Here is a 14,488-nt window from a genome sequence, read left to right as displayed (position 1 = left end):
GACAGTGCCATAAAACATTAGAAGAAAATGTTAAATGTCTTCATCACTAAGAAGTGTGAAATGGGAAAACCTTAGATGTTTGTAACACTTAAAACTTCTTTTAAAACTTAGTTCATAAATCACTGCAATATTTAAGAAATTAATGAACTCTATATATGATTCTTACCCTGAAAAGGCTCAAAAGTATCCATAAAATCAAAATTTGGCTGGAGAGGAATAAGCCCTGGTTGAATCATGTCAGCATTTCCTAAGTGTCCTGCAAAATTCAGGAGACAGGTTAGATTAGCTTCCCACCACTCACAAAATAACAGCAGCAGGAATAAAACACTCCACAGCCAGGCTTGGCCAAGATGTTACAAAAAAACTGCTGCTGAAAAGAACTGAGCATCTGCTTCTCTTCAGAGCTACAGCACAGTCCAGATATCAAAGCCATTGGGGAATGAAACTTTCAGTTACTAAAATGGAGGAGGTGAACCCTGAAGGTTCTAATTGACATCTGGGATTGTCAAGCTCAGATGCTCCTGCTCCCAAACCTCCTGTCTTGCCCCTGCTGCACCACACACAGCCATGCTGGGAAGCACAGCCTGACCACCACAGCTCACAGCAGAGTATTTTAAAATAAACAATCACTCATTTCATTTGCCTTGAGTACAACTCATGCAAGGCTGCTTTGGAGTTGCTCAGACATCCATGCAGCAAGGATGGTGAGCAGTGGACATGTGTTGTCCCATGAGACAGTCAGAGCCTCCAGACAGAGCTGAACAGCTCTTGGCATTGTTTGCACAGATGAAACTTGCACTGATTCTACTGGCCAAAGCCAAACAAAATTACACAGGCACTCCCTTAAAAACACACACACAACTATGCTTTGAGATAAATCAGAGTGTCTTCACCACTGATAAAGTAAATACTGCTCAGTACAGATTTACTCAGAGCAACATTAGGGGGCAAAGCTGGGAGCAGCCCATAAGAAGCTAAGACAGAAATTAAATTCAGATCATTAACTGGGACTCTATAACCTACAGAATCATAAGACACCTCCATTTCCAGACCTGTTTTTATCTGTATCAGCAATATAAGAGAGATTTCTTAGGCAAAACTAGAGCAGCAAAGCAACAAACCAGAATTTTTGTAGGGGTTCTCAATGCAACACAGCTACAGCCCAAATACCTATGTCCCTGGAATTTGGCCAGGAAACCAGCTGATGTGAAGAGAGCGTGGAGAACAGCGTGTCGGTGAACTCGGACATGAGCATGTCTGCATCCAAGAGGCTGCCTTCCTCCATGGGCACTGGGGTTTCTCTGCCATACCTTCTCTTTTGCCAGAGAACCACATCATCATCCTGTCAGAGGAGAGGAAGAGGGGTCAGGATGCCCAGTAATGTCAGCCCTCATCATTCACATTTTTAAAAAAACTTCTTATATTGACTAGAAGGATGTAAGACAAGTAACAACAATTCCTTGTTTGATTACACAAGTATTTTTGCACCTAGTTTAACAACCCCTTAGTTTGAATAAAGATTAAAAGTAAGATGACTAGCAAGAATGCAAAAAACAACTCCTGTCTTGTGAGACATATCTGAAACTCTGAGTTTGCACAAGACACTTTTTGCCCATGAAAAATACAACATAATGTCACTTGGTTTACTCATCCCTCACTACAGGCTGAGTTAAACTGCACAGTCTGGCAAAAACAGCAGAACAGTGCTGCTGATCATCAGTTTGCATACCCAAAGTAGGTTTGATAGTTAAAGGGGACATACTAAATGGTGATACCACTGTTCCTTTAACCATTTTGCTCTTTTATAGGATCCTGGCATATTATCTGCCTGAGCTGTGGGCACAGCAGGAAGATCTGCAACACACAGCTCCCACATCTTCACAGATCCAGTTACACAAGCAAGGCAGCAGTGCCAGTTACAACTCAGTAACAAGATGAAATCATGTGCCAGCCCTCAAAGAGACTGATCTCTCTGGGCATGCAATGCTGATTCCCATTTCTTCTGTCACAGCACTTAACATTCAACCTTTGCTCCATCCAATTCAAGCTCCAAATCTTACATTGCTCTCTGAGGCACAGAACATTAAGGTGTCTAACCTTAATTAAGGCTTAAGCAAGATGCTTGTCTTTAGATTTTAATCAAAGCAAGCTACTGCATGTTACAGCTTTGTTATCTGCTGTGGGTTCTACAAGCATAAATGCTGCCACTTCTCAGTGGTGTTACCTACCCTGACCAAACTTGAAAGATCTTCATCTTTGTGTTTCTGTAACTGCAAAAGGAGAACAGAACAGATGGTGAAGTCAGAATAGGTCCTGTATGTGCCAGTGGAAGACCTGATTTTGAAAAACTTGTAAGACCCAATCATGCACAATCAGTCCCAGCACAATAATTTTTATTTAAGTGGAACTAATCAGATGAGCATGTCTGTACCAGCTTATCATCTGTTTTATGTACTCTTGCATGCCAGAAAAAGTGATAGATAAATTCAAGAAGCAACAACATACTGATCAAGCTTTTACTAGGTAAACCAACAGACCCTTTTCTTGAAGTATGTTCTCCACTTGTGGTATTCCCTAATGACTATTTCAATTCTTCGCTTCCAGTATTTCCCTTCTGTTGCAATGGCCTGAGAACACAAACACATACCATGAATTACAGGGAATCACATAAGGGCTGAATATTCAATACATTTCCAAGCAAATATTCAGGCATAAAAAATGCAAAAGAAAGCATGCTAATTCTATTTGAGCTCATGTATCAGCAGCCCACACTGTCCCAGAGTTCAGCTATCACAGAGCAAATCTGACAGTACTAACTTCATCTTCCCCACAAAAACCAAACAGCAGATGACATCTGACTGCACTGTCAGCATCTCCCACAGCAGCACAACCATCACCAAGAGCTGAGAAATGGCAAAAAAAATCCCTTTAAAATTAATTTACTGAAATACAGCATATAAAGCACACAATACCCTGTGAATTTCACAAGGTCACATGCACAGACACACAAAATAAGCAGAAGCTGCTATGAATGACACAAAGCAATAAAATCTGATGTCCAGCTCAGGGAGGACCTTGCAGGCCACACACTGATGGCAACAAAAGGATCAGACAATATGGATCTTCAATGTATCACAGAGAGCAGTGTGTAAGTTGGGGAGAGTAGACTAATGAGAGCCTTAACTTTGTGTTCCAGGGCCACTTTCAACACAAACATCACCACTGTTCTTTCAAAAACCTGAGACAGTTCCACAAACTCATCTGGAACTCCTTTGAGTTATAAATTATTCTAGTTATGCAGTCTAGAGAGAGCCATATATTGCCACATCAAGGGCCTCACTGGTTTTCTGCAAGGAGCCAGAGGGCAGATGTTAGTTTTCATTTATGTTTACAGGAGCACAAAAATGAAAGAACACAAACTCATATTTGATCTGTCTGTGAAACTACCTCAATACAGAAAAAGAAATTGCTTGTTCTCTTGAAACCACACTTTGCCAATTACATAAAATACAGAAAACTCTCTCAGGGTCACTTAGATTCAGTCATGAAAATAGTCATCACTCTGATTTCCCACCAAATTCAAGTCAGAAGACAGCAGTAGCTATCAAAATGTTACCTATTCAAATAGCATTTCTATGAGTTATGATTCATTAAACTGCAACATTAACATAAATCACACAGATAACAAATGTCCTTCTGGTTGCACCTTGATCATCCTAATGTGATGAACTCACAGAACCGGGTTCACTCTGCTTCTAATGGCTCCTTCTAAATAAAACCAGCACAGCCTGGCTATGCTGCCCTTGTTTCCAGCAGACCAGAAAATCCTGTTAGAAATGCAGAGCTCACTGGGCTGCTCCCAGGGTTTCACACACCTCTGGCCGCCGGTGCTCATCCACGTCCACGGAGCCGTCCAGAGGGGTCACAAAGTGGCACACGGGGTTCTTGCGCTTCTCCAGGTCTGAAACAACACCAGAAACGCCAGAGCTGAGCAGGGGCAGGGCCTGCAGAGAGCTGGCACTTCAGTGCCAAGGTGTGCCAGGGAGCTAGGCAGGATTGCTGCCTGATGAACAGCACGGAACAGGAGATGTGGGGCTGTGCTTGCAGCGCTCAGCACAGTCAGGAAAGCCCTGATCCCACAGCACTGCCTCAAACATCAGGCCTTGAGCACATTTTCACCAGGCAGTCATTTCAATTCTCTGTCACCGGTGTCCCAAAGACCCGCCCCCAGCACGGTACTCACACTGCATGTACCAGGCCCTCCAGATGGCGTTATTGAGACGGATTTTATCTCTCCACTGAAGCTTCAGTCCCTTAAAATTTTTCCATTTTGGTGAAACCAACCTTCCGCTGCAACAAAACAGACAACAAATCATTCTGATTTCAGTTTTTCTCTCTCCCTTCCTTTCGAAGCATCCCCCTAAACCAGCCAAACTGCCAAGAGATGAAACAACAACGAGCCACACTTGGCCAGTCACAACTTCTGCTGTCCATGGCTCACTGAGCCAGGAGTCAGAGATTATTCCAGTCTTCAAGAGTCCTCCACAAGAACTAAGAACTGTCACAACTGGTCTCACAAATATCAGCAGGAATGAAATTCATTTCACCCACACTTTTCTTTTTGGCAGTATCACACCTTTTCTAACTCCTACCTATGAGCTTCCACCAACTGGGATTGAGATTACTTCAATTAAGAGGTTTTTGCATGTTTGGTAAAATACACTTCCATTCGATTTTCCAGGATGGTAACACTGGAAAGGAGGAATGAAATGTTGGTTCTGGCCCAAGAAAAAACATAACCCATCAATTCTACACTGCTGGTAATCAGAGCTGGGCACAAAGGAGTCCCAACAGGCTAGAAAAAGTAACTTTTCTCCAAGGAAAGGCAAGGCTGGAAAAGGAACTGGCTTATGCATGAATGCTGCTGGGAGATGGAAGGGAAATAGAAGGAAAAAGGAAGAAACAGCAAGGACTCTAGCAAGCACTGTATAAACACTAACTACCCAGCCCTTAAAACACACCTTTATGAATCATTAATCCATACTACTGACAGGGCAGAGGAAGTAGGGAATACCCATAACACAGTAAACTTCAAGCCAGAGATTAAAGTATAGGAACTGTGCCTATCTCAGGTTCTCCCTCGTTTTGGGGGGTTTAGCCCTACATCTTCCAAGTTTGTCTCCTGTGCTCTTTGTGCAACCTTGCTAGGAGAGAATTGGAGCAGCAACATCAACTACAACCCATGCAACAACCAAGGAAACAGGTTCACCTCGACACACTGAGCATCAGGGGGATGGACAGAAGGAGTGACAGGAGCAATGTCACCCCAAACACTCTGTCCTCCCACAGGAGATCCCCTGAGCATGGCCAGTCAGGAATGGTCTCTGCCATGAACTGCAGTGGCACTGGGGATGTACCAGCACAGACAGTGCCCTGGCACAGGACATTTGCCTCACACATTCAGTACAAATGAACTCAGAGAGGAATTATTTATCCTTAAAAGCTCACTTCACATTTAAGCTCTGAACTTGCTGTACAAATAGGAAGCACATCCTACAGAAGTGCAAGGCACTTCCCCTGGCTCACCAAAGCCCATGCACAGTGCCTGAGGCTAGAGAACTGATGATTCCCAGTTTCCTATTTAGTCTGGGAAACCTCTCAATGGCAGCTCTTTCTAAAGAAACCTTTTAATAAAACTTGCAATATTAAAAACAAGTAAAAAGTCTCGAGACTGAACAAAAGCAATCAGAATGCCAGAGCTGCCAAAACCAGGATATTAAACTAATATTTTTTCATTTCTTTCCTGCCTTGCTGACACCACAACTGCTCTCTCATCTGGGTACTCCCACAACTCTGACAGTACCAGAGGAGCAAATGCCAGGCTTCAGACAAGAGCCAGGTAAAGAAAACCAGCTCTGCTCTTTCAATTTTACTGCTATATAAAATGTCAGTTGTGGCAACAGCTTGTAGCAATGCACCAGCAGATGAGTTGTTGTTTGACTGGGAAATTTTTTTTCCTCCTTGTCCTCTTTAAAAATAAAATGCTTTATATGCACAGGGAAGCAGATGCAGAGACCAGGTATGAACTGCACTAAAAGGATAATTCCCAGCAGCAGGGATGAAGTTGTGAGCCCTGTCCATGCCCAGCTGCCCCTTTGGGCTGTAGGCTGTACACTGCTATAAGGCTCTGCTGCAGCCTTTGGGACACTGGTGCTTGATAAAAAATAAAGCATAGACAAAATTTAGTACACAAAATAGAACAAGAGTACCCCCAAGACAAGGAGATTTGCTGGAGCAAGAAACTTCACTGACTGGGAGTGAGAGCAAACCATGTCAACTATTAGCAAGGAAGAGAAAAATAGAAAAATCATTGTTAATGTACTTGTGCTGTCACTGGGCTTTAAGACACTCAATGCCACCAGACTATCATGGTCATGGACATTTAGGAAATCCTTCTGGATTTTTTCTTTTTAGTAGTGCATCCATATGCCACTCAAAGACATCTCCCAAAACTCCACTTCTAAATGTCAAGACTTTTAGTTAATGAAAAGATTTTAAGTCACTGTTGCCTAACCCATGTGTCAGGGCAGAGAGTGGATTTCCACCCATTGAATATTTCTCCCACCACTGCAAACTCTCCCAACACCTTCAGTGCTCACTGCACAGCCAGCTCTGCCTCAGAACCACTGCACACCTTCTCTTTCCTTCTAAAGCCAGACCAAAGCACATCCTTTCCTGTTTCTCATCTGTGCATTAACAGTTTGGAGACAGGAGATTAACATGCTGCTGCATCACCAGCACTGACAAAGTGCCCACATGCCTTTGACTAAGAAATCTGTCAACTTAATGTTCATCTCTTCATAGCTCTGTGTGACTCGACAGTTTGCCAAAGCAACAAAACTCTAATAATCTGCACTCAGAATAACAAGAGCAAATGCTTTTCTATAAAAAGACTAAAAGGAACTGTAATCAAGTCTGGTATACTCCTTGCATGTTCAAAGAGCTAATTAAAACCAGAATTAAAACACAAATAGTTTAAAATATTTGCAACTACATTCTTAGAAAATGCTAAACAAGACCAGTACATCAAAAGAAGGAAGTGATTAAGAACCTATTCTTAAAATAATTATTATTTTTAGTTCCCATGGGAGCAAAACACAAGTCCAGCTTGAGGTCATAAGTGAAATTACTTCAGCCTCAGTGAAGAGGAATCAGCATGAAGCTGACAACAATATTTAGACACTATTTCAAATTCCAAAGTCAATGGAAAGTCAATTACTTTGAACAGCGCTGTGACTGAGAGCAGCTGCCTAACTGAAAGCAGCCCTCAGATTTTAAAGCAGCAAAACAACAACAAGGAAAAAACCCAAACAACTGGAGACACCATCTGGCTGCTGCTCCTGCCAAGTCCTACAGCAAATGTGGAGCAATTCCCAACAGGTGGATGGACACCATGGACCTGCAGCACAGCCCAAGAGCACAGCCCTGCTCCAAGAGCTGCTCTGGGGGATGCTGCTCCCAATGGGAGGAGCAGAATGTGCCAAGGGAGAACTGGAGCCAACAGTGCATGGCAAGAGGCAGGACAGCTGCAGCCACAGCCTGTGGGAATGCTGGGGCTGCACAGAGGGTGCCCAAGCTGAGGAACACAGGGAACCAGCCCCCAGGTGCATCCTGCAGGGGATGCTGCTGCCAGCAGCTCAGATCACAAAAGCAGTGCTGGAAGAGCAGGTGACTTTCATGTTCTCCTCACTATCACACAGATCAAATCAAAGCAGCTGAAAACCATCTGGTGAGTGACTTGCAGTGCATTCCAGCAGCTCAGCTCAGTCTCCCATGGAGAAATCTCCACCTCCTGAGTCCAAATGTTCTCATCAAGTGATTTGATCAGAGCAAACCAGCCAAAAGAGCAGAGCTTCAGCTCAACAGCAGCAGAGCTGGAAATCCCCTGGGACACAGTGGCCCCAGGAGGGCTGTCAGAGGAGAGGCTGCAACTTCCATCTGCTGCAACTTTCACCCAAGAGCTCTGGATACACCAGGAGAGGCTGGAGTCCATTCCCAAGGTTTTTAGAAGTGTTTTCCCAGCTCAGGAACTACACCTCAGGCAGCTGAGATCCAAGCAGGCAGACAGATAACAGAGCACTGCTCTCTCACAGTAACACAACTCTCAGTTTCTAAAACACCAATGAAAGCAGCTGTATTTTAAAATAATTACAAACCTTCAAACATCACAAAACTTGTGGCATAGTACAAGAAACAGACATCCACTGTGAGAGCGTGACCTGATTCCCTTCAACACCTTTGATTTCTAAATTTTTCTTCAGTCAACTGAAATGTAATTAGGGAGCAGGTTTGTGTTCTAACAGTACCCTGACAGCATCCATTTACAAGTTTACCTCTGAGAATCTCATCCTTTCATTCTTAATAACACTCAGCTCTTGTAAGATGTTTTAGTGATGCTTTGGACTCAGCAGAGACAAGGCAAAGGGGTGACCCTCTTTCTTAACAGATAGACATGAGATGCCATTCACTGCTGCAAAATTTAAATCAGTAGCTCTCCCTAGCACTGAAACAACATTCAATTAATAAACTCAATGAGAAACTCCTCCCAACATCTGTAAGAGGATCAAGACTGAGATGAGATGACTCACAACAGAAGAATCCTCTGTTCTCCTCCCTTAATCAGAGGATTTTAAGTTGGACTTCAGTCAGCAAAAAACCCACGGCAGAAGCACCCTCCAGGTTTGGGCAGAAAGGGACATTTTTCTATGTGCAAACCCAGAAGAAATTCAGGAATCTTTCATTACTTATTACCATTAGGAAACACCAGCATTTCAGGGAACTAATTTCTACAAAGAACACTGAAGGTGCAGAGAAGCAAGACTTCAAAATATCAAGATAAATTCCATATATCCTCCACTTAGGTGGTTTGAATAGATGTTAATTAAATGGAAACCATATGGTTTATTCAGTTGTTTCTGATTCAACTTGCAGTTCCCCATTTTTTATCTCCCTCAGAAATGCTCACACCACTACTACAGCCTTAGGTTTAAATCCTTTTCCAACAGAAGGCAGTAATGTAAACATCAGCCTGAAAAATCCCTTTTTCCCATTCAGAAAAATGTAAGTTCATTCTCCCCACCATGACGTGTAGAAGTCACTGAGCAGGAATTTCAGCTGGGAATGATCTTGGGATTGCAGTGAACTAAATGCTGCACCAAGTGAGAAGTTTTTAAAATACCCTCTGAGGATGGAATGCAGGATTTCCTGCTCAAAATAAGGAAAGAGTGAATTACATTCCCATGGCTACAAAACGTGTGAGTGACACAGTAGAAGTAGGACATGGATTTTTTTGATGTACCACAGTGCTTTGCACATAAACTCCTCATTTCCACCCTCTCACTTGTTTGATACTCAGGGACAAGGAAAATCTCTGGCAACATTTGGCTCCCTAGCTCAGGAGCTGTTATTTTTTCTCTTCTCCTCAGAGATCACCTGGCCAAGACCTATGGTACATGGAATTTAAACACAAACCTCCAATGCTGTGGTTTAGATTCCACAGGCCTGTCCTGCTGCCCAAATATGCATTCCCAGGAAGCCCAGAGATAGGCTGGGAAGCAGCTACTGCATGGAATCACTTCTACAGATCACTGCATTCTAATGTGCTATGGTTGTAAACAAATTATTTTGTTTTCAAGTCTGAATTTTGTCAATTCAGTTTATGGCAACAAATGTCCTGTGTTTTCCTGTTCAGGCAATGGATTCCCCCTGCCCTTATGCTAAAACAACATTTTTTTGCCTAATTAGCTCCAGCCTCAAAACCCACTTCCTCTGTGCCTCCCCCAGTTCCTTCCTGTGCACAATCATGCAATTTTTTGAGGTAGGGTAAGAATTTTACTTTTATTACAGGTAATGGCAATGAGGTTCATAATTTAAGTAACAGGACAAAAATCAGACTTGATAGTACAGTAGCTAAATAGATTGGCTTGTTCAGAAACACAGGAAAGGAACTTTCTGGCTTCTCCCCAGCGTTTTTTTTTCCCAAGGCGTGGTCTTAATTTGTTTTGTCATCTCCAATCTGTTTTGCTGGGGAGTTGGGCCTGTCAGCTCAGCTCTCCAAGAGCCAAAACTAACAGTATTTCCCCAAACAAAGGTTCATTCAGAGAATCAGATTATATGCATTGTGTGTTGGAGCAAAGGGGCAGGCAAGAGAAACCAAAACATTTCTGTGTAGGATGGGGAGGAGAGCACGTTTTAGCATCTCCCAATTCCCACCTCCACAGCTAATCCCAGCTGCAGCCTGAGGATACTAATCCCAGACAGAGCTCATTTTAAAAGCCAGATTTAGGGCAGGTCATTTGCTTTGTTACCTGGTTCATCCTCCTTCCCTGAAATCCTCCCACAGCAGCAGGCTCAGGGTTGTGGAGGGATCTTCTGTTGCCCACAGACCACAAAGGACAGCAGGGAGCTTTGTGCTGAAGTTAAATCAAACACTTTAAAACAACCAAAAGTCCCCTCACTGTTTGATTCATCACCTTTTAAAAATAATAGTTCCATCTTGAAGACAGAGATACTGGACCAGACAAATATTTTTCCTCTGTCATGAGAAATATCTATAAAGAACTGTTAGAAAAAATAAAAACAAAGATCAAATTTGGCCACTGGCAAACTGGAATTGCAACACCTGCCAAGAAACATTTTATCTGCACTGATTTCACACAGGCAGGCTCAGGTATGCACCTCCTGAAATGGAACAGGAAAGTGAAAGGTCAGCTGTATGCCTGAAGCAAACACTCCTGCCCCAACACATCCACAAGAAACGTTGATTTATTTATATTATTATTTCAATGCTATTTTAAGCGTGGAAGTTTAATGTAATTTGCATAAATGAAAGTTTGCAATGCCTGGGCTCTTGCTCTGACAACCTGGTCTATGCTGGAGTCAGGAATGACCAGGCAGGAGCTGTGTCAGGGACAGCTGAAAAATTCACATTTTGGGAGCATTATCACACAGGCCCTGACAGTTTTTCATTCCACCACCACTGTGCCAACTAGGGAAAGGAGCTGCTGGCTGCAGTTTTAGTCAAACACAACGTGGCAGGGTCTGCTGTGTGCAGGGGGAGGCTGCAGGCAGCTGGGGAGCACCACAGAAAGCCCTCACCAGATGCAGGTTTCATGCAGATTATGAAATGGTGAAAAAAGCACTGGGCAAACAAAGAACAGTACAAATATCAAGGAGACTTGAAGGCCATGGTGTCCTTCAGCCAGGGGCTATTTAAAGACTCAGAATATTTAGACAGTTTCTCATTTCCAGTCAGAAATCACAGGGTATTTCTAGAAATCTTCCTGCTTTTCAGACACTTGTCCAGCAGTGGCTCACTTTAGTACAGAACTGGAACAGCAAGAAAAGAAAAAGTTTCTTAAGTACTGTCATTAATATGTCAGCTAAAAGGCTGAGAAAATGACCCTAAACCATCCCATCTGTCACTGCTGACCCTCCCCAAACCTCTCCCTGATCCCTGCTGTCTTTAACTTTGCCCCTTTACAAAAATCACATATTTTGTAACTTTATAAACATTAACACTTTATAAAAAGGCCACACACTTCCACTGTCAAAAATCAGCAGCTTCTGAAAGAACTACCAGAAACCCCCTCATGGCAAAAGCAAAGCACAAAACTGACACAGTGCTCTGAGATGCAGGCTCAGGAAATGCCACCCCTTTCACTGCCCAAATCTGAAATGCCAAGCTGGAGAGCAGCTGCCCATGGGCACAAAGTGTGTCACTGGCAAAGGGAGGACAGAACACCAGCCAAGCATATCCCAGCCACACACCCCACACTAGAAATGCTACCAGCAAGGGTGAGCTTCAGCAAGGATTAGATTTACATTTTTCACATCAGATCAGTACATTTGGTTTTCCTTCTTTTTTCAGTATATTCTGTTTTCCTTTTTTTGAAGTGCTTCCTATGCTGTCATGCATAGGAAAGAAGTGTCAATTTTAGAGCTGCTTCAGTGTAAAGGGAAGTGATCCTACTTACTTCAGTTTCTTGAAATTTTCCACTTCTTCCTAAGACTTCATTTCTGCCACTCATTTTCTATCAACCTTCTCAGAATCACAATATTCACTACAAAGAGGTGCTTCCCAATATAGATACCAGGAACTGATAGGCTTTTTCAGTATACCTCTCTTTTCATTTAAAAATGGTTGTTGGTGAGGAACCCTCTTGTATGGAGAGCTATAAATGTGTCAGAATCTTTTTGACCATTAAGGCCCCAGCCTAGATTAATGAACTGATCAAGACGTGATGATCTGGGACTTAAAAGACTTTTCACACTGAAAAACCCAAACAAACCCTATCAGCCTGGCAGATCAGCCCAGCTCCCTGAGCAGCACACATACCACCGGAGCCCAGAGCTGTTTACCATGCTCTAGAAACCCGAAACCAGCACTTCTGCAGCAGAGGATACTGTAACATTCTCTGAACAGCACTACAAGCCTATAAATACACCGCAAGACTTCAGGGATCTTATTCTGAAAGCGCCTCGCAGGTTTGCAAAAGCAGAGATGCTCCCCCAGCTCTCCCCCTGTGACACAAAGCTTTCATCCCAGCTGTCTGCAGCCAGCTCCCTGCAGCTTGAAAAACACCAGGCTGCTTCCCAAACTCAGTTATTACAGACTCGAGAGTGCAACAGCACATACAGTGTATTCAAAGTTTACATAAAAGCTGAACCAGAAACGACACAAGAGACAGAAGCAGGGTAAAGGCACCATTGTGCTGCTATTGAAATTACTCAAAGATCAACCCAAATCCCATAGAAAAATGATGTAGGGAGAAAACTCCTTCCAGAATTCACATAAAACAGCCTGGAATGTGGAAAAAAGAAGTCTCACAACTCACAGGAAAAGTCTCCACTCAGACCCTTCTTGGATCTGTGTACAAACAAGTGCTCTGGCAATGCTTCAACCAAAACCAGCCCTTCAGTTCATGGTGAACACCCCAGTGCCCTGTGCAGGGGGCAGCCACATCTCAAACACCTCAGTAAAACTCCCCAGGATCCACCCACCCATTCCCATTCCTGGGAGGGTTGAACAATTAGAGAACACAGAGTACAAAACAAACTCCCACCCCTGGGTCACCAGTCAGACTGGAGCTGTGAAGATCTGTCTGCTGCAAGGCAGGGAAGGCTGTGGGAGTGACCCTTCCTTAATTAATTGAGACACAGAGCTGGCAGGGAAGCTGCTAATAATGCTCATTCCACATAATCCCCACCACACTTTTCCCAGATGGCTCCCAGTGCCTGCCTAGGATTGGACAGGCCAAGGCAATGTCAGGTTCCCCCACACAGCTGGAGAGATCAACCCCGTCCTTGGTGGCTCCAGCCCTGCTGAATTGTTGGATCTGTTACTTTATAAAGGTGCTGGTTATGGGAACCAGGCACAGCACAGGGCACTGATGAATGTTTCATAGCAGTAACTTCATAAAGCAATATTTAACCTTGTTACATGCAGCAAGTGTCAGAGGAAGATGTTGTTTTATTGCATTATACCCTTATAAAGTAATTCCTTTGCTCCCAGTAATCACCATGATTAAATATCAAGCAGCAAAATGGTTCAGAAATTCTCATGCCATCCACCTGTGCAGCAGTTAAAAGACGTGGCTGGACTGATTTTCAAATGGACTGAGATGGTTTGTGTCCCAAAGCAAGTGGTGATTTCACCAGTAAAACATGTGACAGCATCAGCACTTTCACAAATCTTACTACAAACAAAACAACAACCAAGTCACTAAGTGACCCTCACTCAAATCCTTTCTTTGAACCATGTTTTTCCTATGTGCCAAAAATCACAAAAAACCAGTCTCAACCTTCATTCTGTAGAGTCCTGTGCTGGGGACATGACAGTCCCTTGGGAAAGCTCATGTGGAAGGTAAATAACACTTTTTACATGTTTATTGCTATGGAGAGAAGCAACCTCTCTGAATTTCCTAGGATCTGTCTCCCCATTTCCAAAGCCTGCTACATGCACCCAGCCTATAATCACCACATGCCAAGCTTAGACACCAAGCCTACTAATGTGCTAATAAAAACTGCTAATAAAAGTTTTAGTCTCCTTAAGCTCTGCTAAGATTTTTACTGGAGATTTGAGAGTTCTACTTGTACAACTGGATACTAAAACCAGATGGGATCCACGCTGAGTTCCTAAACAACAGCCTTCACAGACCAAAATTTTATTAGAAACAGTAATGAATTAGCTTTTTTTTTTTTTTTTTTGCAGAATTCTATGCATCTACTTGCAGAACTAATATCTGCTCTAAGTAAAAAAGTGCAATCCAATCCCATGGTTTCCATTAAGAGTTAACAATTTCACACAGCACTAGAGAGGCAGACCAGGATTTAGGAATGCCTCTGTTCCCATGCAGTCTGACTGCAGATTACCCCTCCTCACAGGAGGAATGACAGATCACAGTGTCATTCCACTCACAAACACTGG

The 14,488-nt window shown here is 43.2% G+C and overlaps 1 protein-coding gene across 2 annotated transcripts in view; it reads right to left on the bottom strand.

The window, feature by feature from the left end:
• Nucleotides 1-14,488, bottom strand: part of LOC117004740 (MLX interacting protein) — a 42,500-nt gene that overhangs the window by 15,303 nt on the left and 12,709 nt on the right. For both annotated transcript variants that reach the window (XM_033075795.1, XM_033075797.1), the window contains exons 2-7: nucleotides 4,244-4,350; nucleotides 3,876-3,961; nucleotides 2,538-2,627; nucleotides 2,229-2,270; nucleotides 1,171-1,342; nucleotides 167-256 (exon numbers count right to left, since the gene is read on the bottom strand). In XM_033075795.1, coding sequence (XP_032931686.1) covers nucleotides 167-256; nucleotides 1,171-1,342; nucleotides 2,229-2,270; nucleotides 2,538-2,627; nucleotides 3,876-3,961; nucleotides 4,244-4,350 — 587 coding nt within the window. The remainder of the gene's footprint in view (nucleotides 1-166; nucleotides 257-1,170; nucleotides 1,343-2,228; nucleotides 2,271-2,537; nucleotides 2,628-3,875; nucleotides 3,962-4,243; nucleotides 4,351-14,488) is intronic.

Source organism: Catharus ustulatus, chromosome 18, assembly GCF_009819885.2.
Source record: "Catharus ustulatus isolate bCatUst1 chromosome 18, bCatUst1.pri.v2, whole genome shotgun sequence".
NCBI classification, from domain to species: domain Eukaryota; kingdom Metazoa; phylum Chordata; class Aves; order Passeriformes; family Turdidae; genus Catharus; species Catharus ustulatus.
The sequence above is the reverse complement of the archived record's forward strand: the minus strand, read 5'-3'. Positions and strand labels throughout refer to the sequence as shown.